Source organism: Capricornis sumatraensis, chromosome 1, assembly GCF_032405125.1.
Source record: "Capricornis sumatraensis isolate serow.1 chromosome 1, serow.2, whole genome shotgun sequence".
Taxonomy (NCBI): Eukaryota; Metazoa; Chordata; class Mammalia; order Artiodactyla; family Bovidae; genus Capricornis; species Capricornis sumatraensis.
In genome coordinates this window covers 142,782,623-142,809,369 of record NC_091069.1, presented here as the reverse complement: position 1 = coordinate 142,809,369, position 26,747 = coordinate 142,782,623, and the positions used below count along the sequence as shown (strand labels likewise).

The window sequence follows — 26,747 nt, the reverse complement described above, 5'->3', positions numbered from 1 at the left end:
TTGTTAGAAATGCAGATTCTTAGGTCCCAACCCAGAACTACTGAATCGTTAACTTGGATTTTAGCAAAATTCCCATGTGATCTTTATGTACACTGAAGTATGAGCAGCTGTGTTTGTCCTACTTCTTGTAGAGAAGAAAGAGCATGATCTTAGCTGGTATGAACCTGTACGAAAGATGGATAGAAATGTACCACTTGGGAACTAGGGCTTGCATTAGTAGAAAGTATTAAAAAAAAAATTTCAAAAGGTGACATTGGGTTTGTCATTGGATTATCAAAGGTTGGTCTAAAGCCTGGAAAATTCACAAGCTTGCAAATGTGAGGTCTGAAAGGAGTATACATGATGGACTACATGTTGGCCTTTTTTGAGTCCCTTCGGGCACCTGGCTGGGGAAGTACCAGCAGCAGCAGTTCAGTTACAAAATGAAGACTATTCTCCAGATAAAGCTAAAATGGGAAGAAAAGGGGAAATTTCTCCAAGGAGATAGGAATTAGAGGCTTAGGAAAATTTAGAGTAGGAATGGGCCACAATATCACAAGTAGCAGAAATGCAAAGATTGAAAACAAACAGGAGAAGGGGTGGGTTTTAGAATTTGCTGAGGAACAGAAAACAGTGCAAACCTATTGAGGTTGAGGAACTCTCTATTGAGGAATTGATTATTTAGATAACTGAATGGAAACTCTGTTGACAAAGCAAAAAAAGGATATACACTTAACAAATATTATGATTTCACACATTTAAAACAGAAGTCAAATACTGTCTCTCATCAACTCTAAAAATACTTCAGTATTTGCCACTGAAGTCATTTGTCATTTTCAAAAATACTTGCAATTTACAAAGGTTTGACTTCTTGTCTTTTTCTCTCTAAACTAGAATTAAAGCTCACAATAGCAAGGTTTTTCTGGTTTTGCTTATTATGGTTTTTTTCCAGAGCTTAGTGCATAGCGCACAGTGGGAACTAAATAAATATTTACTGGAGCAAAAATTCAAGAACAGATTGCTAAGGACACAAGCGTCGAAGGAAAAATGGAATGGAAAATTATTTTAAAATACCTGAATATAGATTCTAGTTAGAATGCAGTTTCCATGAGAACAGGTATTTTTACCTCTTTTGCTCAATGTAAGGATGGATACAATAGAAAGTTCAATATAATGTAACTGAGTCTAAGATGTGTTTTTTTTCCATATTTTTTAACACTGAGATCATATTGTTTTACAATACTATCTGAATCCATGTCAGCCTGGTAATGGTTATGATGTAGTTGTCATTCTGAATGCAAGGACATTAAAGACAGCATGAAACCTTGCCAAACGGTTTACTGGTAACTCAGAATAAAACCCAAGAGACTAGCAGAGCACTATTTTAACTCTTGGATATCAAATGGTATAGGTATAGATAATTAATCTAACTTAGTACCCCTGAAGCAGGAGTCAAAAGTGACTAGTTAAACAGAACTTATTGTAAGTCATTTTAAGCTTTTAAAAACCCAGTACACATGACTTTTAGTTCTTTTATTAACTATTTTAGGAAATGCTACATTACCAACACTTTTGATGCCACTGAAGACAAAATAGTGTAGAAAAACAGACACTGATGACTGGAGAGGAAAAGCAATTCTACAGTCAGATTCTGAATGTGAAGAAGTTTTAGATATACTTTAGCCAATTAAGTTTGCTTATAGTTTTCCTATTTTAGGACTTCCCTGATAGCTCAGTTGGTAGAGAATCTGCCTGCAATGCAGGAGACCCTGGTTCGATTCCTGGGTCGGGAAGACCTGCTGGAGAAGGGAAAGGCCACCCACTCTAGTATTCTTGGGCTACCCTGGTGGCTCAGTCGGTAAAGAATCCACCTACAATGTGGGAGACCTGGGTTTGATCCCTGGGTTGGGAAGATCCTCTGGAGAAGGGAAAGGCTACCCACTCCAGTATTCTGGCCTGGAGAATTCCATGGACTATATGTCAATGGGGTCACAAAGAGTCAGACTGAACGACTTTCACTTCACTTCCTATTTTATGTATGTACCAGAATAATCAATCATAAAAATCTGTTTTAATTCAACCTAAAACTCTTTCAGTAAACATGAAATGAAAGTTATAGGGGAGAGAAAGCATTGCACAACTTCTCTGTGACTCTGATGATTTCCTTCCTCAATGTAGAATGCAGTATGTTGTCTGAACAATTATACCCCTAGGGGGAGCTTAAAGTCCATCTTTCTTATATGTGTGTGTGCTCAGTCACTCAGTTGTGTCCGACTCTACAACCCCGTGGGCTGTAGCCCACCAGGCTTCTCTGTCCGTTGGATTTCCCAGGCAAGAATACTGGAGTGGCTTGCAATTTCCTTCTCCAGGGGATCTTCCCGACTCAGGCATCAAACCTGTGTCTCCTGCATTAGCAGGAGGATTCTTTACCACTGCGCCACCTGGGAAGCTCCACATCTTCCTTTATTTCACCCCCAAAAAGGGCAATGAGATACTGCCAAGGACACATTAGTGAGCCACAGTACTATATACTGCTTCCCACCAAAATGGTATAAAAACAGCAAATGATCGTGTATCTACAGGTGAGGTCTTAGATCTTTAGTCATTCCCTTCTAGATTTACTCTTCATTCATAAAGTGTATGCAAAAAGAAAAAGAAAAAAACCCTGTCTCCTCTCTTGGGAAGGCTATTAAGGAAATAGATGAGAAAATCAGAAAATAGCCAAGGGAAAAAGTGGCATGGGGGCAGACAGCCTGCTTCTAGTCTAGGCAAAAAGAGTGCTTTTTCTGTGGCTAAGTTCTGCATGGGGTTTTGCAACAAAAGCCTTTAGCAATAAAAAGCATGCTAGCAATAAAAGGATGTGCTTAGGAAGCTACAGGGGGTGGTGGCAGCAGGCTCCATTCTAGCAAATAAGGAATTAAAATCTAATGTATGAACTTCTTAGAAGTACAGCTAAAAGTTACTTTTAAGAACTTTCTTTACTGCCAATGTAACAGAATCTTAAGCATTGCCACGTTAGGAAATCTAGAAGCTTATAATCAATAAATAATCAATATACTATTTTTAGGCAGAGCAAAAGGGCCTGTTTCAAAGGTATATTAAAATGAAATTAATAAACTGTTTTACCTGGAATGATCCAAGAATATCCTTTAAGGGCTCTTCATAAAATTCATCTCTTCCAAAGAACAGCAGCAACTCAAAGAAACTCCTAGAAAGAATAAGTGAATGGATTGATTTTTTTTGCCCCAATTTAAAGATTATCAAGAAATAAGTTACATAATACCATATATTTAGTTTTAAAATAGTTGGCTTTGAAAAACTGTATTAATCATTTGAAGTAAAGTGAAGTTTAAGTCACTCAGTCGTGTACGACTCTTTGCAACCCCATGGACTATACATACAGTCCATGGAATTCTCCAGGCCAGAATACTGGAGTGGGTAACTTTTCCCTTCTCTAGGGGATCTTCCCAACCCAGGGAACGAATCCAGGTCTCTCCGGCATTGCAGGCGGATTCTTTACCAGTTGAGCTACAAGGGAAGCCCATTAAATCATTTAGGATTCATGTTATGTTTTTGGTAAAATTATAATAAAAAGAAATATACTGATGTTCTATATCAATAGAATTACTTGAGTCTAGCAGTAGGAGTAGTGTTAGTCACTCAATTGTGTCCAATTCTTTCTGACCCCATGGACTGTAGCCTGCCAGGATCCTCTCCAGGCAAGAACACTGGAGTGGGTTGTCATTCCCTTCTCCAGAGGATCAAACTCAGGTCTCCTGTTTTGCAACCAGAGGGAAAAAATGCAGTGGTTATACCAGGTGGCAAAAATATGGCTACAGGTATCCAAATGATTAAAAAATCACAGTCCGACTTGAACCCAGTACAACAGACCCCAGAGAAAACGCAAAATCTAATTTTTTTTTCAGAGGGATATAGTGGTTAGTCGCTCAGTCCTGTCTGACTCTTTGCAACCCCATGGACTGTAGCCCTCCAGGCTCCTCTGTCCATGGAATTCTCCAGACAAGAATACTGGAATAGGTTGCCATGCCCTTCTCCAGGAGATATTTCCAACCCAGGGTTCAAACCCAGGTCTCCCGCATTGCAAGCAGATTCTTTACCATGTGAGCCACCAGGGAAGCCCCAGAACAAGGTAGGACTCCCCAGAATATAGAGTAGTCTAGAGCAGAGCTGGCAAACTACAGTTTTTGTTTTTATTTTTCATAATACATGAGACAGGAACACTTAAATTTAAAACTTAAAATTGTTAAAAACCAAAAGCGGGGGGGGGGGGGGCAAGAAAATAGTATTTCCTAACAGGAAAAATTACATGAAATTTAAATATCATTTTCAGTAACTACATTATTGTTCAAACAGAGCCACATCCATATATTTACATATTGACTATGGCTGCTTTCACACCAGATAAAAAAACTGAGTAGCTGCAACTAGACCTTACTAGTTAAGCCTAAAAATATTTGCTATCTGGCCCTTTACTCAGCCATGGTCTAGAGCCAACACTGGGTTTCAATCTCAGCTCCACTGTTTCCTTTATATGTGACCCTGAGCAAGTCACTTAGTATCTCTGTGTCTCAGTTTCTTTATTTATAAAACAGGAACAATAATAATAGCTACCTCTTGTAAAGCACTTAAGACGATCCCTGGCAGTGCTATATAGGTGCTTGCTAATAATAATACAGAACTATTTTTATTATTAATATTGCCATCAAAGTTTCCTTCAACAATCTAAGAGGAAAACTAAAGTATTCACAGATGAGTTTTTCCCAGATGTGCATATGCCAGTTTTGTTGAAATATAAGACACCAATTTTCCCTTACTTAAATTATGAAGATTTTTAAGGCATCTTAAAAAATTCATCAAAATGTTTTTCTTCAAAAATGTATTATTGTGTAATGTAATACTGGAAATGTTGAATGTGTTTCATACATTGCTTAATATTTGGATAAACTATATATTTAGTATAATGCTTAATATGTAATGGTCTATACATTAGCCAATTATAATTAGTACTAGTCCTACTTATAGGTTACCTACAGTTCATTCAACTAAACTGAAATAATTATTCAAATTAGAAATACCTAAATAAAGTTATTTATATAAAAACAAATTATTTGCAGTGGGATGAGTATATTATAGATGGCATGCCTTTTTAATTAAAAAAATTATACCTTTTATAGTCATTTTTACTTTTACCAAATAGTATATTCCTATTAGCTATGTAAGCTTAAATAACTAGAATACCACTAGAGTCCCCATTTATGAAACAAACTATATTCTGGCCTTAGAATTCAGATCATATTTTCACATATACTACAAGGGGTAATAAGGTACTTCCTAAAATACACAGGCACTGTTTGATAATTATGACCAGATTTACTTTTCGTTTCTGGGTCTCTGAAGCAGATTAAGTAATTTTCACAATGAAATACAAGAATGTGGATTTCTGCATTTATGTACCAAGGAAAATTCTACTAAATTATAATGCTTAACTATCCAAATACAAGAAATCCACCTACCAATTTAAGCCAAATAAAATTAGGTCTATTCTACATGAATTAAAGAAGAATAGAATAGAATGTTATAAACTCAATTTTTAACAATTTCTTCTATGATAATTCTAAATCTTTGATCAAATAGATATCTCAACTTAAATGCTACTTAAGCTTAACAAAGAGCATTTAGTCATACTCAACCATTTGAATGCATTTAACTTCAAAACAATTTCTTCAGTAGTGTCTTTACTGAGGAAAGGTCTGTTATTTTATTTTTTCAAATATACAGATAAAGATACTGTACATTATTTTTTCTATATTATGAATTACCACCTTTGGTGATTCATCCTCTGAAAATAAGTAAAATGCCGGCTAAACAGCTGGCTTTTACCTTGACTAAAAATTAAAATAGTTATACTAATATGCTCCTCTGGTCAGTTTCACCACATTTCTAAGCCTGTAAGGAAAACTGCCTGCTTCCTCACTGAATTACACAGGAAAGGGAAAAAAAAAAAAAGACTAACTTAAAAATCCTCTCATATAGGTTTTCACCTGAATTCATTTTCTGTAGATGGTCCAAAATTCTCGGGCCAGGACTTTAGCTAAGATTGGTCCTGTGCTAGTAGTATCTCCAGGTCTCTGGCTGAAACAAATGTAAATTCTTTCTAAATATCCACTTCAAACCCAGGCTTCAATTTTTACAAATAAATTTATTCCAATAAAATACAAATTCACAATTTGTAAATACTGTAGTATTTGTAAATATTAGTAATAATGATGATGTCAATAAAAATCATTGCCTATGTAAGGACAGACAACACCACAAGCAAGAAGCAAAAGAAAATCCACAGAGACTTTATATATTTAAACTAGATCTAGAATATAAAATGAGGATAACATAGTTTAAGGACTCTTTGCAACCCCATGGACTGTAGCCCACCAGGCTCCTCTGTCCTTGGGATTATACTGGAGTGAGTTACCATTTCCTACTCCATGTTTAAGGAATAAATAAATATTAAAAATTATAAAAAAGATAATAGCAATCAAAAACTTATAGAAATAAAGTCAACAAAATTAAAAGTCAATGAACACATTTAACTGCAGGTCAGACAAAGCTGAAGAAAAAAACTAGTAAAACTAGTATACTGAAAGATCTGTAAAAAAAATAAAGTGCAATACAGAGACAAAGACATGGAAAACACACACAAGGGTTAAAGACATGAGGAATGGAGTGTACAATTCTAACATGACTAATCATACTTCCACAAAAAAAAGAGAAAGAATGAAGCTAAGACAAAAACTAGATAAGAATTTTTTATAACTGATAAAAGATATCAGATCTAGAAAGCCCAAGAAATTTCCATTATGATTACTCTATACCTACCTAATCACAGTATTTAAAAACACCAAAGAACAATGTATAAACAACCAGAAAAAAATAAAGACTATTTAAAAGACATGGAAAATTAAATGAGCAAGAAGAGTCTAAGATGCAAATTAGTAAAGTGTATGTGTGCTCAGTTCTGTCCAACTCTTCTGCGCCTTCATGGAGTATAGCCTGCCAGGCTCCTCTGTCCATAGGATTTCCCAGGCAAGGATAGTGGAATGGGTTGCCATCTCCTTCTCCAGGGGATCTTCTGGACCCAGGTATCAAACTAGCAACTCACGTTTTCTGTGCCTCCTGCATTGGCAGGTGGGTTCTTTACTGCTTGAGCCATGAGGAAAGCAGATGCTAATTCACTAATGCAAATTAGTAAACATATAGTGACTAAAAAATTTGATAGCATGAAGCAATAATAATTTCATCTGGGCTTTTAAAAATCATAGTAAAAATATATAACATCAATAGCATTAAAATTGGAATGAGAAGTTTCAGTCTTTGTGTTCTAGTGCTCTTGAGCTGAAGGAAGATAAAAAGCATAAAAAATATCTATTTCAGTACTAAGTTCTCATAATTTATATATTTGTATACCTGAAAGTAGAAAGTTGATTACAAAACTGAATATCCATGAAAACCATGAAACAGCATGAGCAACGAAAAGCAACTAGCCAATATGAAAACATTTTGAAATATTAAAACATTTGAAAGCTTTATAATTGAACCAGCATTATATTGGCATGTTAACAAACAGCCTAATGAAATTTAGTGGAAAATCAAAAAATAGGACAGTTGCACGGGAGAAGTGAATATGTGACAAAAGCAGCATCTCAAATCAGGGAAAATGTTGGCTTCATATCAGATAGCCCAGTATTAAAAGACAAAACTGCTTCACTCCAACTTCCAAACATAAGAAAAAATTCAAACTGGATCAAAAAATTAATGCAAATATCAGAAATAATCACATACAACTTGGTTATAGAGAAATTTTTCTTAATCATGATTCAAAAGTCAGGAGCAGCATAAGAATACTGATAAGATTTTCTGTCTGGCATCATACTTGTGCTGCATCATTTTGTAGTTCACATCTTCTGGGAATAAAATCTTTCAGCTTTTGCTTCCCTGAAAACATCTTTATTTCTCCCCCAAGAATTAATAGTTGAAAGACTTGTTCCTGCAGTACTTTAGAGATGTCACTTGACTATGTTCTGGCTTACATAGATTCTGAGATGTCTGCTGTGGTATTCTAAATTAGGTAATGTCTTTTTTCTCTGGTGGCCTTCAAGATTTTTTCTGTGATTTTCTGAGTTTAAATGTGACGCATCGAGGTGATATAGGTGGCAGGCTGAGAGAGAGTTTAAAATTATTCTGTTTGTTGTTCTTTGTTCTGAGATTTTTAGATCTATGGTTGAATGTCTTTCAGTATATTTGAAAAAAAAATCATGGCTACTGTCTTGTATTTCTTCTGCCTATTTTGCTTCTCTTTCTGGGATTCTAACAAACTTATGTTATACAGGTTCATATTTTCTTAAAGTTCTTAGACCCTCTGTTCTATTTTCTTTTTTTCTGCTTGTCATCTAGTTTAGGTAATTTCTTTTGACCTACACTTGAGTTCATTTATTCTTTCCTTAACTGTATTGTGCCAACTCTATGATGAGCCCATCAGAGGCATTCTTCATCTGTTACTGTATTTTTTATTTTCAGCATTTCCATTTGAATCTTTCTTAAAGTGTCCTAGCTCTCTGTTGAAATTCTCAATATATTTCAACCATGTTATCCACTTTTACCACTATATCTTTATATGTGAATTTGTTTCTACAACCTGTTTTATCCCTTGATAGTGCATTATTTTTTCTTTTTCTTTTTCATGTGTCCATAATTCTTGGCTGAAAGCTAGACTTCATGATTATGAAAGTAAAGACAGATACTAATAAAACTGGTGCCTGGAAAATGACATGCCTTTTCTTCTGCTAGCCTTTATTGTGGGGCATTTAAATAAATCTAGTCATGAGTTAAGTGGGCTTGTGTTATTGCTATCATGTGGGTTGTTGCTATCATGACCTTCAGTGCACCACTGGCTTCAAATTCCTCCACTGTCATATTGTGTTGAAGGTGGAGTCTGGGTTGTCAGATAATATATTAGGCTTTCTGAGCCACATTAAGGTCTCCCTCCCATTTTTTTTCCCTCCCCCCTTCCCCATCCCCACTGCCACCAACGTCACATTTATTTTTTTAATACCACTGCTTAAAAATATAGTATGTCTAGCTTGGGAGCCATATTAAAAAAGAAAACAGAAACAGCTATGGACAGCATTTGACCCCATGGGCCACAGTCTGCCAACTCCTGAGGTAAAGAATAATCATGTTAAACAGAGAAACAGAACACCTAAGACCCAACTGAAACTTTTATAAATAAAAAAATACAATGTCTGAGATGGAAAATACATTTTATGGGATTAATGTCAGACTGGACTGCAGAAGACAGTGTCAAAACACACACAAAGACTGAAAAAAATGAAAAGAACAGTCAGTAATATGTGAGTCAACTGTGGATTTCCTTCAAGTGGTGTCCTTCAAGAAAACATAATGGTCGTTTCTAAAAAAATTCTCAAAGGAATTTTACAAATTTGGGAAAAAGCACAAACCCAAACTTCCAAGAAGCTTAAGAGTAAGAAATGTGAGAGAAACTACTGTGTAAAATTACAATCAAATCTCTTAAAACCAGTAATAAACTTCAAAAGATCAAAAGACACCAATAAGAAAATGAAAAGGTAACCCACAGTATAGGGAAAAGTATTTACAAATCACATATCTGATAAAGAATGTACAACTAGTATAAAGAACCCTTAAAACTCAATAAAGTAAATAATCCAATTTAAAAATGCGCAAAAGATTAGAATAGACATTTTATTAAAGAAGACAGGCACCGAAGAAAGGTACATGAAAAGATTTACCATCAACAGCACTGAGGAAATCCACCAAAACTGAGATACCATTATGCAACTACTAGAATAGCTATCATGGAAAAGATAAATAGTAAGTTTGTCAGTGAACATGTGGAGACACTGAAACCCTTAGAGATAGCTGGTTAGAATTTTAAAGGTACAGTCACTTTAGAAAGAGTTTGGCAGTTCTATGTTAAACATAAAGACTCTGTCTGCAATGCAGAAGACCTGGGTTCGATTCTTGAGGTGGTAAGATATCCTGGAGAAGGGAATGGCAACCCACTCCAGTATTCCTGCCTGAGAATTCCACAGACACAGGAGCCCACCAGGCTCCTCTTGCATGGAGCCACAAAGAGTTGGACAACTGAGTGACTAACACTATCACGAAAGTGAAAGTCGCTCAGTTGTGTCCAACTCTTTGCAACCCCATCGACTATAAAGCCAGTGGAATTCTTTAGGCCAGAATACTGGAGTGGGTAGCCTTTCCCTTCTTCAGAGGATCTTCCCAACCCAGGGATCGAACCCAGGTCTTCCACATTGCAGGTGGATTCTTTACCAGCCGAGCCACAAGGAAAGCCAAAGAATACTGGACTGGGTAGCCTATCCCTTCTCCAGGGGATCTTCCTGACCCAGGAATAGAACCGGGGTCACCTGCATTGCAGGCAGATTCTTTATCAACTGAGCTATCAAGGAAGCCTACAACACTATCATAGGATATTGCAATTCCATCCCTAAATATCTAGTCAAAGAAAATAAAAACATTTGTCCACTTATACACAAATGTTCATAGCCAACAAACTGCAAACAGTCCAAATATCCATCAGTTACTAGATTTACAAAATGTACTGTATCTATAAAATGGATTACTATCCAGCACAAAAATGAATGAGCTACTGATGTGTTAAAACATGAACTTCAAAAACATTATTCTAAATGAAAGCACTGATATGTAAAAGCCTACACGTTGTGATATATTATTTACATGGAAGTCTAGGTGTAGCAGCTATAATATTGAGATAGAAAACAGATGTTCCTTGGGCTGGGGAGAGACTAAGGATTGTTCGAAAGTGTGCAAGAGGGATATTTTAGGGGTGGAGAATCGTAGTAATACTGGATTGTAGTAATGGCTGCAAAGCTTTATAAATTTACTGTAAATCATTTGCTGTTGTTTAGTCATTAAATCATATCTTACTCTTTTGCGACCCCATGGACTGTAGCCTGCCAGGCTCCTCTGTCCATAGCATTTCCCAGGTAAGAATACTGGAGTAGGTTGCCATTTCCTTCTCCAGGGGATCTTCCCTACCCAGGGATAGATTAATAATACTTAAACTGCAAGAACTTATTGGAAATTATGCCTCAATAAAGGTATAAAAGAGATAACTAGCAGTGGGTAAGAAGAGGTAGAGATAAAAGAAGGCTAATGATATATTCATAATTATTAAAGCTGGTGATGGGCATTATACTATGGTTCATTATACTATTCCTTTTAATTCTGTGTAGGTTTGAATTGTCATAATCTTAAAAATTAATAAAATGCCGCATTAACAGAGATGTAGGGAAACAGGTCCCAACTTATATGGCTTGGCAATATTGTATATTGGCTCAACTTAAACAGAGAAAATTTGGCACTATCAAAATGATAAACCTAACATTCTCTGATCCAGCAATTCTACTCCCAGGATACCTGTACAATATGCAAAAATCCTTGAAGTCAGATATTTCAGATTCAGGTCCAGATCACCACAATAATGCAAATATTGCAATAAAGCAAGACACAAAATTTATTTTTTTGGTTTTCCAGTGCATATAAAATTTATGTTTACACTATACTATGTAGTCCATTAAGTGTGCAACAATAATTATCCATAAAAATGCATATACCTTAATTTAAAAATATGGCTAAAAAGTGCTAACCATCATGTGAGTCTTCAGTGAGCTGTACCAGTAACATCAAAGATCACTGATTACAGATGATAATAACAAATATAATAATAATTAAAAAGTGTGAAACACTGTGAGAATTACCAAAATAAGACAAAGACATGAAATGAGCAAATTCTGTTGAGCACTAACAGAACTGCTCAATGCAAGGTTGCCAGAAACCTTCAATTTGTAAAATAGTTACCTATGAATCAAATAAAGCAAAATGCAACAAAACAAAATATACCTGTATATATTCCTAGGGCCATTCATACATGGCAATTAATTAAGGGGTTATTGATAAAGGGTTCTTGATAGCAATGCTGCTGCTGCTGCTGCTAAGTCGCTTCAGTTGTGTCCGACTCTGCGCGACTCCATAGATGGCAGCCCACCAGGCTCTGCCATCCCTGAGAGTCTCCAGGCAAGAACACTGGAGTGGGTTGCCATTTCCTTCCCCAATGCATGAAACTGAAAAGTGAAAGTGAAGTCACTCAGTCGTGTCCAACTCTTCACAACCCCATGGACGGCAGCCTACCAGGCTCCTCCGTCCATGGGATTTTCCAGGCAAGAGTACTGGAGTGGGGTGCCATTGCCTTCTCTGCTTGATAGCAATAGATTGGAACAAAATCTAAACACTCATTAACAGAGTACCAGTTAATTAAAACTTTTACATATCCATAACATTTTAATACTCTACAGTCAATTTAATGACCGATGATAGTCCTCTGTAATGGGAAAAGATATCCAAATGAAGAAAGGGTGCATACTATAGCACCTTTTAGCATTTTTGTAAAATGGAGGAAAAGCAAACGTGATTTTTTTTTTGTATATGCATAAAATATCTTTGGAAGGAAACCCAAGAAAATGATTACATTGATTGCCTATGGAAATGGAAACTTGAGGACGTTTTTACTGTAAACAAAATTGAAGGATATAAATTGAGCAATATCTCTTTGTGTGTTCACCATACCTCTTGAATTTTGAACCACAAACATGTATTATACCACCTACTCAAAACTTAAAAAATGATACAAAGAAAATCTTAAAAACAGCTCCCCCAAAGGGTACATTATATACAGGGAAACAAAAATAAGGATGCCAGACTTTTCATCAGAAAAAAAAAAATGAATCACACAAGCCAGAAAACAATGGATAGACACCTTTTAAAGTACTAAGGTAAAAAATCCTGTCAACCAAATATAAAATGAGTGGAAATATCTTTCAGAAACAGAGGTCTTTCATCTCCGTGACAATCAGCACACCACACCACAGTATCATATCTGTCTGAATGCTGACAACATTGTGAGGAACCTACAGGATGAAAGCTTCACCCAGGGAAGCTTTATAAAGGGTAAGAGGAGTTTGCCACTGGAGAAGAAAAGAGAATCTCCCCCTTTCTTGGTGTTTGAGGAGTCAGCTTGGGGTCCAGTAAACCCCACCCTGCCCCCAGTTCAAGTGATGGTCCTCTCTGCTCCAGTCTTCTCCACCCTTCTTGGATAAATGAAGACTGACTCATTTTCAGAGGAATGACTTTCCTCCTCACTGTGCTGGCCGGAGGTGTTGGAACAGCATGTTATTTTTCAGTGACTTCCTACAGTGGAGGTTCCTCCCTCAAGGTTGGGAGGCAATAACCACCATCCCAGGACTTCTCAATACATTTTTATTACCTAAACTGAGGAGGGTAGAAACCCCAGACATCTCTGGCAGTTATGCAGAAGGCAACTGCTTAATGATTAGGTTTGACCAAGGAGGCAGTGGTAGAAAATTGAAGGAGGAAGGGACCAGTAAGAGGTCTTTCCCCGCTGCTCTTCTTCTGGGTCCTGGTTAGAAGTAATTATATCTCTTCCAAGCTCTCCTCTCACAAAGGTCAATACATCTTCCCCTCATCAACCATCTCCAGTCTCTGAGTTCTAGCATTCCATCTTTGTTCCTCTGTTCTTCTATTTCCAGGGAAACGGCAACTTAACTACTAGTTGCTAAGTCTCGGTTCCTCTTCTCCGTGGTCTGTTCTCTCAGATCTCCCAACAACTATGAAACCAGTTCTATAAATTAAATTAAATTCCCTCTACTGAATTATCTAGCATGATTTACATTTCCCTAATTAGATCTTAATTTAAATAACCTATAAATCTTACCTGTAACTTATAAATTTATCTTCACCTACTAAACCTATCTTTGGAGAATAAAATGGCAACCCACTCCAGTATTCTTGCCTGAGAAATCCCACGGACAGAGGAATCCGGCAGGCTACAGACCATGGGATTGCAAAAGAGTAGGACACGACTGAGCGACTAAATAACAATATAAACCTATCTTAATCAAAAAGAAGACAGGAGACAAAAATAAATTTACTTGTGATTATTCCCTATATCACCAGCAGGAAATTATATTGCATCCCCCCAGTTCCAAAATTAGAATGGAAAACTTTTTCAAAAGTCAATGGCTTAAGAAAAATATAACCAATAGGATACAGCCAAGATGAGTGACAAATTTTTTTTTATGAAATATTTTTAAAATATGAGTGTGTCTTAGTACTTTCATTCTGGATACATATAACATTATATTAGTTTCAGGTATATAATATGATAATTCAATACATGCATATATTGCAAAATGATCACAACAGTCTAGCTTAACATCCGTCACCACATATAGATAGCCACAGTGTTTTTTCCCTATGGTAAGAACTTGTAAGATCCACTCTCTTAGCATCTTACAAATTTATAATAAAATATTAGTCACCAAGATATACATACATCCAATGACATGTTTATAACTGGAGTTTGTATAGCCTCTTAACCATCGTCACCCATTTGGCCTACCCTCAACCCCCACCTATGGCAACCACTAATCTGTTCTCTCTCTGAGTTCAGTTTTGTTTTAGATTCCACAACACAAATCATTATGGTGTTTGTCTGACTTATCTCACTTAGCATAATACCCTCAAAGTCTATACATATTGTCACAAATGGCAAAACTGCATTCTTTTTTATGGCTGATGAGTTAGTGTTTATAGATATATGAATACACATATACATACAAATCACATCTCTTTATCCTTTCCTGTACTGATGGACATTTAGGTTGCTTTCATATCTTGGCTACTGCAAATCATACAGCCATGAACATAGGGGTGGTGATATTTTTTGAGCTAATAGTTTTGTTTCTTTCATATTAATACCCAGAAATTGAATTGCTATACCATATGGTAGTTTTTTAACTTTTTGAGGAGCTTCCATAGCAGTGCTTTCCATAGTGGTGGTACCAATTTACATTCCCCAAAACAGTGCACAATAATTCCCTTTTCTCCACATCCTTGCAATGCTTATTACTTCTTGTCTTTTTGATAATAGCCACTCTAACAAATGTTAGGTGGTATCTCATTGTGGTTTTGATTTGCATTTCCCTGATGATGAGTGATGTTGAACACATTTTCATATACCTGCTGGCCATCTTCATGTCTTCTTTGTGAAACTATCTATTCTTATCTGCCCATTTTTTAAAATTTTTTCTTTTTTGCTGTTGAGTTATATGCATTCTTTACACTTTTATATTCTGCATAACAACCCCTTTTCAGACATATAATTTTCAAATATTTTCTCTCATTCAATAAAGTTGCTTTTCATTTTATTGATGGTTACCTTTGCTGTGCAGGAACTTTTTAGTTTCATAGAGTCCTACAGGTTGATTTTTCCTTTTGTTTCATTTGCTTTTGGTGTCAAGTTAAAAAAAAAAATCACTAAGAACAACATCAAAAAACTTACCACTTGTGTTTTCTTCTGGGAGTTTGATAGTTTCAGGTCTTTCATTTGATTCATTAATCCACTGTTAGTTGATTTTTGTGTATGGTCCAGTTTTATTCTTTTGCATTTTGCTGTCCAGTTTTCCCAAAACCATTTACTAAAGAGACTCTCCAATCCCCACTGTATGTTCTGGGCTCCTGTGTTATAAATTAATTGACTATATATGTGTTGGTTAATTCTGTGCTCTCTATCCTGTTCGATGACCTATATGTCTGCTTTTATGTCTGTACCATACTGTTTTGATTACTGTAATTTTGTAACATACAGTTGACCCTTGAACAATCCTTGAACTGCACAGGTCCACTTATACCTGGATTTTTCTCCCCTAAATACATACTATAGTACTACACAATCTTTGGTTGGTTGAAATCCGTGGATGTGGATTTCAAATGCAAGGGCTGATGGTAAAGTTACTTTTCACTACACAGTGGATGGGAGAGTTGGTGCCCCTAACTTCCACATTGTTCAAGGGTCAACTGTAATTTGAAATTAGGAAGTATGATGCCTTCAGCTTTTTCATTCTCAAGTCGCCTTACCTATTTAGGTTCTTTTGTGGTTCCATACAAATTTTAGGAATGGTTAGTTCTATTTCTGTCAAAATTTTAATGTACTATTGCAACAATTAATGTATAGTTGCTAATACTTGATTGAGGATTTATACATGTTTTCACTGGACATTGGCCTGTAATTTTCTTTCATGATATCCTTGTCTGGTTTTGATACTAAGATAATGTTGGCCTCATAAAATGAGTCTGGAAGTATCCCGTTCTCTTCTATTTTGGGGTGAGTTTGAGAAAGATTTGTATTAATTGTTTGAATGTTTGGAAGAGCTTCCCAGTAAGACTGTCTGGTCCTGAGTTTTTGTTTGTTGAGAGGTTCTGAATTACTGATTCAATCTTACTAGTAACTGTACGGTTCAGATTTTCTATTTCTTCATGATTCACTCTTAGTAGGCACTATGTTTATAGGAATTTATCAATTTCTTCAGTTTTTCAATTTATTGGGGTATAATTCTTCATAGTACATACAGGCCTCCTATCCATAGGTACAACACACACAACACATCCATGGATTCAGTCTACCACATATGGAAAATACTGGAAGGGAAGGGAAATTCCAGAAGGTTCCAAAAAGCAAAACTTGAATTTGCTGAACACTAGCCACCCACTCCAGTGTTCTTGTCTGGAGAATCCCAGGGACGGTGAAGCCTGGTGGGCTGCTGTTTATGGGGTCACACAGAGTCAGACATGACTGAAGTGACTTAGCAGCAGCAGCAGTGATTTACATAGTTTTTACTCTGTATTTACAGTGCTCTACATAGCATTTACACTGTACTATATAAGTAATCTAGAGATGATTGCAGATACCATGTTATTTTATATAAAGGACTTGAGCATCTGTGGATTTTGGTATCTCTAGGGAAATCCTGGAATATGCAGTGAGACAACTGTAGTCTCCGATGATTCTTTTCATTTCTGTGGAATTGGCCATAACAACTCCTCTTGTTTCTGACTTTGAGTCCTGTCTCTTTTTTTCTTGGTGAGTCTAGTTGAAAGTTTGTCAATTTTATCTTCTCCAAGAACCAGCTCTTAGTTTCATCAATCTTTTTAGTTTCTATTTCATTTAGTTCCACTCATCTTTAGTTACATGTTCCCTTCTACTGACTTCCCTGGTGGCTCAGATGATAAAGCATCTGCCTACAATGTAGGAGACGTGGGTTCGATTCCTTTGTCAGGAAGATCCTCTGGTGAAGGAAATGCCAACTCACTCCAGTACTCTTGCCTGGAAAATCCCATGGACAGAGGAGCCTGGTAGACTATAGTCCATGGGGTCGCAAAGAGTTGGACACGACTGAGCGACTTCACATTCATTCATTCCCTTCTACTGACTTTGGGCTTCATTTGTTGTTCTTGTTCTGATTCCTAGGAATATAAAGTGAGGCAACACTGTCTGAGATCTTTTTTTTTCTTCTTTGATGTAAATATTTATTGCTATGAACTTTCCCCTGAGAACTCCTGCCATATACCATAAGTTTTGATATGCTGTATTTCTATTTTCACTTTTCTCAGTACTTTTTAATTTTCTTTGATTTGTTCTTTGACTGTCAGTAGCATGTTGTTTAATCTCCACATATTTGTGAATTTTCCAATTTTCTTCTTGTAATTGATTTCCACTTTCATATCATTGTAGTTAGAAAAGATATGATTTGATATGATTTCATTTTTCTAAATGTTTTAAGACTTGTTTTATGGACTAACATATGATCTATCTATCCTATGCATTTGAGAAGAATGTATCTATTCTGTTGCTTTTAGATAGAATATTCTGTATGTCTGTTAAGTATATCTGGTCTAAAGTGTCATTCAAAGCCAATGCTACCTTATTGATTTTGTCTGGATGATCCACCAATTAATTTAAGTCCTTTACTATTGTATCGCTTGCCTATTTCTCCCTTTGGATCTATTAATATGTGCTTTATGTATCTGGGTGCACCTGAGGGAGTTTACAATTTCTGTATAAGGACAATGAGCAAAATTTTGTCAAATTTTCAAAAACCAAAGATGTATTTCTTATTTGTTTTTTGTTTTTTCTTCTGACTTCATTCCACAGTGAAAGCCAACAGTATAATGACTTTAGTTAGAAAAAAATAAATACCATTTTTAAAACTACACACATTCATCCTTCTAGATTTTAATTGGTACTACAGGTGAGAAGAGAGGATGTCATCTGATCACTTCACCTCTGCCAAAACAAATATACCGGTTAATAATCCCTATATCTTTTTGCCTTTAAGATGACTACAGTCTCAACAACGTCACTCCAAAATTAACAAAAGGAGTAATAAAAAACAAAATTACAAGGAAAAAAGATACCAGTCCACATATACCACCAAATGAAATGCTGAACATTTAAACATGGTCAATGTAAGTAAATCCATATAGGTTTGTCTAATTTGACTTTAAACATGACAAATCCTGAAAGCAAAATATTCTAATGTAATAGCAAAGAAAAAACAATGTTGAGAGAATTTAGTAAGGGAATTTAATTAAGACCCCCAGTGAGCTCAAAAGGGATTTCTTCCTTAGAGAGAGAAAATGAAGCAACAGAAGGCTAGACAATCTTCATTTCTCTATAAAATAAATAAAGTTCACCTGCCACAAATGATTAGTAAAGATAATGAATACAAAATTGGAGAAGGTTCAAAATAGTTGAAAAGTCAAGAAGTAATAGAAGTGTTTACATGTTGTAGAGAAAGGATATACTGACTGAAGCCTACAAAACTAACAGCTTTAACAGAGCCTTTGTTGTTATTTAGTCACTCAGTCGTGTCCAATTCTTTGTGACCAAATGGACTGTAGCCCACCAGGCTCCTCTGTCCATGGGATTCTCCAGGCAAGAATACTGGATTCGGTTGCCATTCCCTTCCCCATTTGTGGGGCCTACCATCACACCCCACCCCACCCCTCACCCCGCAAGAAAAAAAAAAAAAAGTCCTTTAGAATTAGCCTTTCTTCCTTTGATTTCTAGGCTGTCCCTTAAATTAGTTGAAACCTGGCCTTAAGTCATAAATACAACCAAATAAAATATGGTTTAACACAGTAGAGACTGAAGTTAGGCTCAAAGCCTATGTTTGAAGTGTGGTACAATACAGCAACATAATCAGAAATGGTCTCTGATCTCTCATTATATGTATGGCCAATGACAGTCTAGCCACTCTTATTAAGAGGCAGGGTATACCCACTTAGTTCCATGAAAAAGAAGGCCCTTTGATCTTCTCTCCCTATGCAAATTGGCATATATACTTTTTATTTTTTTATTTTTTAAAGGCATATATACTTTTCATGTTTGCTGGTTTATATACTAAATGCTGCTAGCTGAACTAGTTCTCGCCTCCAGTAGATCATGTGGGTCCTTTTAGACCTAATGGCTGCCAAGCAAATTATTACTTCCATTACTGAACCCTGCCTGGAATGCTGAAATTATGACATTTACTTTCTGCCCAGATAAAAGAGGCTAGAAAGGCAACATTAAAGTTTGCTTTTATATAAAACTGATAAAGTTTACATTGTCTGAAGGCCCACTTAGTTAAAGGTGTTTGGCTCTGTTCTACTTGGAAAACTTAGAAACCAATATTTAACTGATCTAAAACAAGAAAACGATAGGAAAAAATAAACAGAATTTAATTAGCTTAAATGTGCAAAAATCCCTGAACTTCTCAGGTCTCAGTTTTCTTATCTATAAAAAGGAATTAATTTGAGGTCCTTTTTAGTGCCAACACATATGTACACACACGGTAAAATTTTCAATTCTTTAGAAAATACAGCTTACAAGGAAAGTCAACCCAGATAAAAATTATAATTAGTCCATTTAAGAAAATTCCCTACATGACTATTCATTTCTGTAGAATGTAAAAAAAAAAAAAAAAAAAACCACTCTGGTAAGAATCCAAAAAACAGAATCCAGTTTCTTCTCTGTAAAGAACATCTTAGAAAAATTATAGATTTTAGAATCTCCCAGCCTATAGAAGGTATATCTTCACATATGTATTAATTTACAAGGTGTGTATTGGTTTTTATGAAAGTGAACACATATAGACTGGGACAATACTACCAGAGAATATAGTGACTTTAACATATTACATATTATATATAATATATATTAGCATAAGACATGTTATAGATACTACTACTTTAGCTTGCCTGTACATTTTTTGTTAAGTGAATAAAACTAGGAAAATACATGATCTATATCTTAGTAAGAATTCTACAAACAAATATGAGTTATAGTGAAATACATTAATATCCTGACATCCTGGCAAAGCACCTTGAACATTCTATTTGCCATTCCTGGAAGTTTCTTTTGCTCTTTTATTTATTTTACTCCCATCATTCCTTTAAAATTTAGCTAAAGTATTAGTTCACCAAGCATATTTTCCCTGACCTCCCAGACCAAGTCAGGTCCCCTGTTATATTCTCTCACTATACCACGTAATTGTTTTATACTTATGCTACTGGAGTTGCTTATGTAGTAAGTGTGTAAGAGCTTTAAAACTAGACTTCATCTCTTATTTTCTATTTTATCTCTTAGAATGAAGCACAGAGATTTACAGAAGGAATGAATGAATAATTATAGAATAATTGTTAGAATAGTTTTCTGGCTCAAATATTTCAATAAAATAGAACACTGTTACAGACTCACTATTCTTTTAATGGTACCACCATGTGGTTATTTGTCCATTTTTTTTTTCTGGTATTAAAAATACAATTATCTTTTCTGCTAAAGTAAATTCAAATAATGCAGAAAGTTTCCCCTATATGAAACATTACTATTTAACACACCACTAAGATAATTTACTTTCTTTTGCCTAGCACTGTCCATCTTAGATACGATTTACTTTTGCTTAATACATTATTCTTTTCATGTGTAGTAAAAAAAAAAAAAAAAGCTAGCAAGGCATAAAAGTCCACAAATGACTTTAAAAATCTGTTTAAGTACTTTTGAAAACTTTAAAAGCATTTTCACATTACAATAAAAAATGAAATATTATATAGATGAAAGTGAAGTAATCCAAATTGGGAGAAATAATACAAATAAACACTGAATCAAAAATAGTACTTCTTGTTTAAAATTAATCTATTTCTTTCAGTATTTATTTTCTTCTCTTCAGAAATCAGCAGAGAATAATTGAAAATGTTTTGGTAGCTTTCAAAGTATCATATAAAAATATTTTTTGAAATGACATTCATTATTTTTGTCTACCTACCTAGCCAGCTCTCTATCTCACTACCTCATTCACTTCTTGAGTAAACTCCTTACCTTCCAATAAATCTATGGTCCTTACGTGGTAGCCAATGTAGCATCCTCCTTTCCCCTTTCCCCCCTAGCTATGGGGTGTGTTTACTATCAGACAGGCAAAACTCTTATCACAGTCTCCTCAACACAGTGATTACTTCAAGCAACAGGCAAATAACCTCAGCCAGGCCTGAGTTCCCAAAATGTTTTGGGAAACAGAAGTGGGAGCAGAGGGTTTCTTTTCTTTTGGTTAAAAGTAACTTAATCCCAGAATTGTCAGAAGCCCAAGAGAATGAAGCCAAAAAAGGAGTGATGGAAAGTGACCAATTCTAGATATTTTATTCTCTGAATTCAGAAAATCCTGAAACTAGTTCTAGTCCTTGCTTTTCCATGGTTTAGTCATCTAATAAATTGCTCCACACCATTCTTATTTTGTTTAAACTAGCCTGGGTAAAGATTTGTCAATTATAATCAAGAAGTCCTAATATTTCCCTAATAGTTTGTGGGGTCGCTACGAGTCAGACATGACTGAGCGACTTCACTTTCGCTTTTCACTTTCATGCACTGGAGAAGGAAATGGCAACCCACTCCAGTATTCTTGCCTGGAGAATCCCAGGGACAGGGAAGCCTGGTGGGCTGCCGTCTATGGGGTCGCACAGAGTTGGACACGACTGAAGCGACTTAGCAGCAGCAGGAGCAGCAGCAGCAGGGTAAAACTGACAAATAGAAATTGTATATATTTAAAGCATACAACAGTAATCATAATTAAGCCAGTTAATATATCCATCACTTCACATAGCTCCTATGACTTTAAATACATATAAACTTTTAAAGAAGCATAATATACATGCTCTCTTTAAAATTTATATGTATATATCATATACATAAATCAAAAAACCATAAAGTTTGTATATATGAAGTCTACACATCTTCGAGATTTAAAAATTCTAAGTGTACAGAAACGCTTCACCCCTGTCTCTTACTGCCGATGCTCCAGAATTAACAACTTCAGTATTTTTAATAGTTACTGACAATAAGCTTTGCTAGTATTTCTTGATTTACCAATTTTAACTATTATCTCTTAAATTTTTGCTATGATAAAAAAGAATTTAACTCCTCACACAACCAATTTCATCCTCCCAACAGTTATTCATTATTATTCCTCTATTATTTATCTTTGTAACTTTACTTATACTTTTATTTATGGTTTCCTGTACTCCTGAAACTCCATTTTGAAAAATACAAAATAAAGGAAGGTATTAGTGCTCTTGTCCTTCATTTTCAACTCACAATTTCCACTAAATAGTCTTACACTGAAAGGCTAATAATTTTCCTCTGTTCTGTAACTATAACTATTTGTGCTTTTATAAGCTTAAAGTCAATAAGCATCGTGTGTGTGTGTGTGTATGTGTGCACTAAGTCACTTCAGTCATATCTCTTTGTGACCCCAAGGACCATTACCCACCAGGCTCCTCTTGCATTCTCCAGGCAAGAACACTGGAGTGGGTTACCATGCCATTCTCCAGGGGATCTTCCTAACTCAGGGATTGAACCCACGCCTGTTACATCTCCTGCATTGGCAGGTGGGTTCCTTCCCACGAGAGCCACCTGGAAAGTACCCTAAGCATCATGTATATGAAGAATATATAAATAATATTTATATAAATAACATTCAGTGCCTATTTAAGTAAGTGAGTTATCACTCTGTATCCTTTTCCTATTCAGATTATTTTTAATTTTCCTGGAGTATATAATTGCTTTTTTATTTCCTTTACCTTGTCTACTTATATTATTACCTTAAATGGTTCCAAAATCTCAAGGTTAGTTTCATATCTCTTACTGAATACTTCACTCTTGAAGTGACCTATCTGTAAGAACTACTATTCGGCAGTGACCCTGGAACTTTTCTCCTCTCTATCTTAAGTAAAAAATACTGTTTTCTAGATCCACTGTCATATGATCTTTTTATATTATAACCCATTTTTCTGGAGCACATTCTCTAATAACTTCTTAAGAAAGAAAATGTGGACAAATCAATCTCTCAGGTCCTACATGCCTGGAAATGCTGTTTCTACTCTCATACTATACTGAACAGTTTGGATGAGTATAAAATTCTACACTGAAAATATGTCCTCATTAAAACTGTAGAGACACTGAATTATTATTTTCTACTACCCACTGTTGGTTGTATGAAAATTGATACCAATCTTATATTCGTTTCTTTTTAGGTGACCTAGTTTTTTCTCTCTAGACGGTATTCAAATCTGTTTTTTCATTCTTGGTATTTTCAAGTTGCAAAATGATGTATTTATCTGAGTATTTTTTTCTAGTCAATGTGCTAAGCACTTCTTGGGCTCTTTCAGTCTGGAAGTTTAAACTTGTTTCTGGGAAATTATTTTATTGTATCTCTGACAATTTCTCCAACATATATTCTGTAAATTCTCTTTCTGGAACTCCAACTAGTTAAATAATGAACCTCCTACATGAGGTCACTGCATCAGTTTTTTAATGACACATTCCTTCATTTTGGTTTTGTTTTACATTCTGGATAATTCAACTTTCCAACTCCCTAGAGAATTCTAAACTTTAACCATCATATTTTCTTAATTTCCACAACCTTGTTTTTGGTATCTCATTATTCCTTTCACACAGCATGATACATTGCTGTTTTAATGTCCTACAAATCTCAACTCTCTCTGCAAAGGCAAATTATAGATTTTATATTTCCCTTCTCATTTTTTGGTTTTCAACATTAACAGTATTTCTCCCAGAATTTTTTAAGTTTGTTTTCATTGTGTTTTTTCCATGATGAAGTCACCCCTCAAATGTCTGAAAATTTTTGAATATCCATTAATTGGGAACCCTATGAGCATGTTTAGAGTTTGGTGATTGATAAGCTTTTTCTTTGAGGTAATTAAGTGATGAGGTAGCTGTCTCAAAGAAAAACCTTTAAATGCCAGAATACAAAGGTCACTGCTCCAAAGTCATTTAATTTCTTTAGAGAAAAAAAGAAAGTATCAATGCTGTTTCCCCACCTGACAGGCCCTGAGGTCTGGTGAGTACCTGAATGGAAAAACAGCAATTAATTCGTTTATCTGTATTCTCCCTAAGTATCTCATTCCCTACTCTCTATTTCATGCCTTGCATGTTCAAAGTCTATACCTCCCTAGGATTCCAAGGGGGAGGCATGACAGATAGTCTTCCTCCCATCTTACAAGGCTAGGATAATTTTGTTTTATAAGCTACCCACAGTTTCAAAAAATGTTTTACAAATAATAAAGTATACACATACATAAAAGTAAATATACAAAACAACAAGAGTTGCACAAAATAATACTTTTTCTGTGAGACACACTCTGATATTTTCTGTTGTATTTTGCAATGCTGATAAATGAATTCACAACCCACTAATGTAATATGAGTCTAATTTAAGGAGCCAAAAATAATTTAAAAAATTAAGTGGTGACTTGCTTTGCCATGTTTCAAAGACCACTCCTCTATTTTCTTTCCCAAACAAAACTGCTGAAATCTTTTCATTCACTGATGACTCTTCTCTATTTTCTTTTCACTGTATTTCCCTCTACTTCTTTACTACTTTAGTAGGATCTAGGAAGGCAAAAAGGATAAATACCAAGTGCTCAGTTTGTGATCTTTAACTCAAAGTCCTTTACAAGTGTTTTTAAAAACCAAAGTTTCCTAACCTCTTTCTGACCTGATTTAAGTTCCCTCTGCTAACTATGACGGCCTCAACTGCTCCTGGGACTTACAATTAAAGTTTGCCAAGAGACTCTGGGGAATTAAAAAGGAAAGGTAAGTGCTAATAGTAAATCTAAAAATCTTTATAACTATTCCATTTAACTCTAAAGCTAAAAGTAAAATTATGGCTAAATGTTCAAAATTAAATCTAAACCCTTACATGAAGAAATAGAAATTTCTTTTTGAGGGAAGACTTTAAGAAAGGTTCTGTCTGAAAAAAAAAAAAATCAAAAACCAATTCTCAGATAGATCAAGAAAATACTTTGATGAGAAGTAAAGAGTACTTACAAAGCAAGGCTACTCAAAACATACTGTACGTGCTCACATTCATCTGGGAATGATGCACTGGCTGATGTAAAACAGCAAAGTGCCGTCTGAAGAACCTGAAGCTGTGGCAAAGGGACCTGCCATCTTCCAGCATAATCTTCAACCACCTGATAAGGAAGCAATCCAAAAAGTACATTATTAGAGAAAATGTTAAATTTGGATAAAACCTACCATATAAAACATTAGTTCAGCATGAACACAAATGATTTAGGAGGGGAAAAAGTTCTTTATTGTTTGTTGTTGCTTAGTTGCTAAGTTATGTCCACCCTTTTGTGACTCCATAGACTGTAACCCACCAGGCTCCTATGTCCATGGGATTTCCCAAGCAAGAAGACTGGAGTGGGTTGCCACCTCCCTCTCCAGGGGATCTTCGAACCCACATCTCCTGCATTGGCAGGTGGATTCTTTACTGCTGAGTCACCAGTGAAGCTCCTCTTTATTGTTTAGTTTCATTGTATACATCTGAAAATAAAATGAACTATTATCTGAAAATGTGGGAAAAAATTATAATATATAAAAAACCATATGGTTCAACTGCCAAATCTTTATCAAACGTTGTAATAAATGCTTTCACATCCTATATCTAGTTTTTTCCCAAAGTACAAATTATCAAATATTAACAAAGCTAGACAGCAGAAGATAGTAATAAATAAAATTAGAAATAAGCATCCATTACTATCATTATAATTTATATAGGACTGAACTAAACATTCTGGCAACAAATGGGTATTAAAGATATAGTGGTGTGATACTCTTTCATAAACTGTACCATATTATGGGGAAAAGATTACAAAATAAAATCAGTCTTGGCTCTGTCACTTAACTAGTTTTATGAATTTGGGTATGTCATCTACCTTCTTTGTGCACTAGTTTCCTCATCATAACATGAAGATAACAATGCTTATCTTGCAGATTTACTCTGAGGCTAATCTGGGAAAATTTATGAGACAACAATTTAGAACTATCAATTGCTATAAAATGTTAATTATGATCTCTCATATGCAAGACTACTGTATTCAAACTATTATATTCTAGAAATTCATCTTATAAAACCAGTTGGCAAACTATGGCATGTGGGCCAAAGTCAGCCTACCACCATCTTTGTATGACCTACAATCTAAGAATGGGCTTTACATTTTCAAATGGTTGAAAAAAAATTTGTGGTACATGAAAATTACATGAAATTAAAATTTCAATATCCATCAAGTCTTACTGCAACATAACCAGGTTTATCCATTTACATATTATATAATCTATGGCTGCTTTCCTGCTATAACAGGTTGAGTCGTTATGATGAAACCATACGGCTAACAAAGTCTAAAATATTTAATATCTG

General features: G+C 35.2%; 1 protein-coding gene across 1 annotated transcript in view; it reads right to left on the bottom strand.

The window, feature by feature from the left end:
- Nucleotides 1–26,747, bottom strand: part of ZNF654 (zinc finger protein 654) — an 86,085-nt gene that overhangs the window by 32,615 nt on the left and 26,723 nt on the right. The window contains exons 2-3 of the mRNA XM_068981866.1: nucleotides 25,373–25,518; nucleotides 3,106–3,187 (exon numbers count right to left, since the gene is read on the bottom strand). Of these exons, the coding sequence (XP_068837967.1) occupies nucleotides 3,106–3,187; nucleotides 25,373–25,518 (228 nt within the window). The remainder of the gene's footprint in view (nucleotides 1–3,105; nucleotides 3,188–25,372; nucleotides 25,519–26,747) is intronic.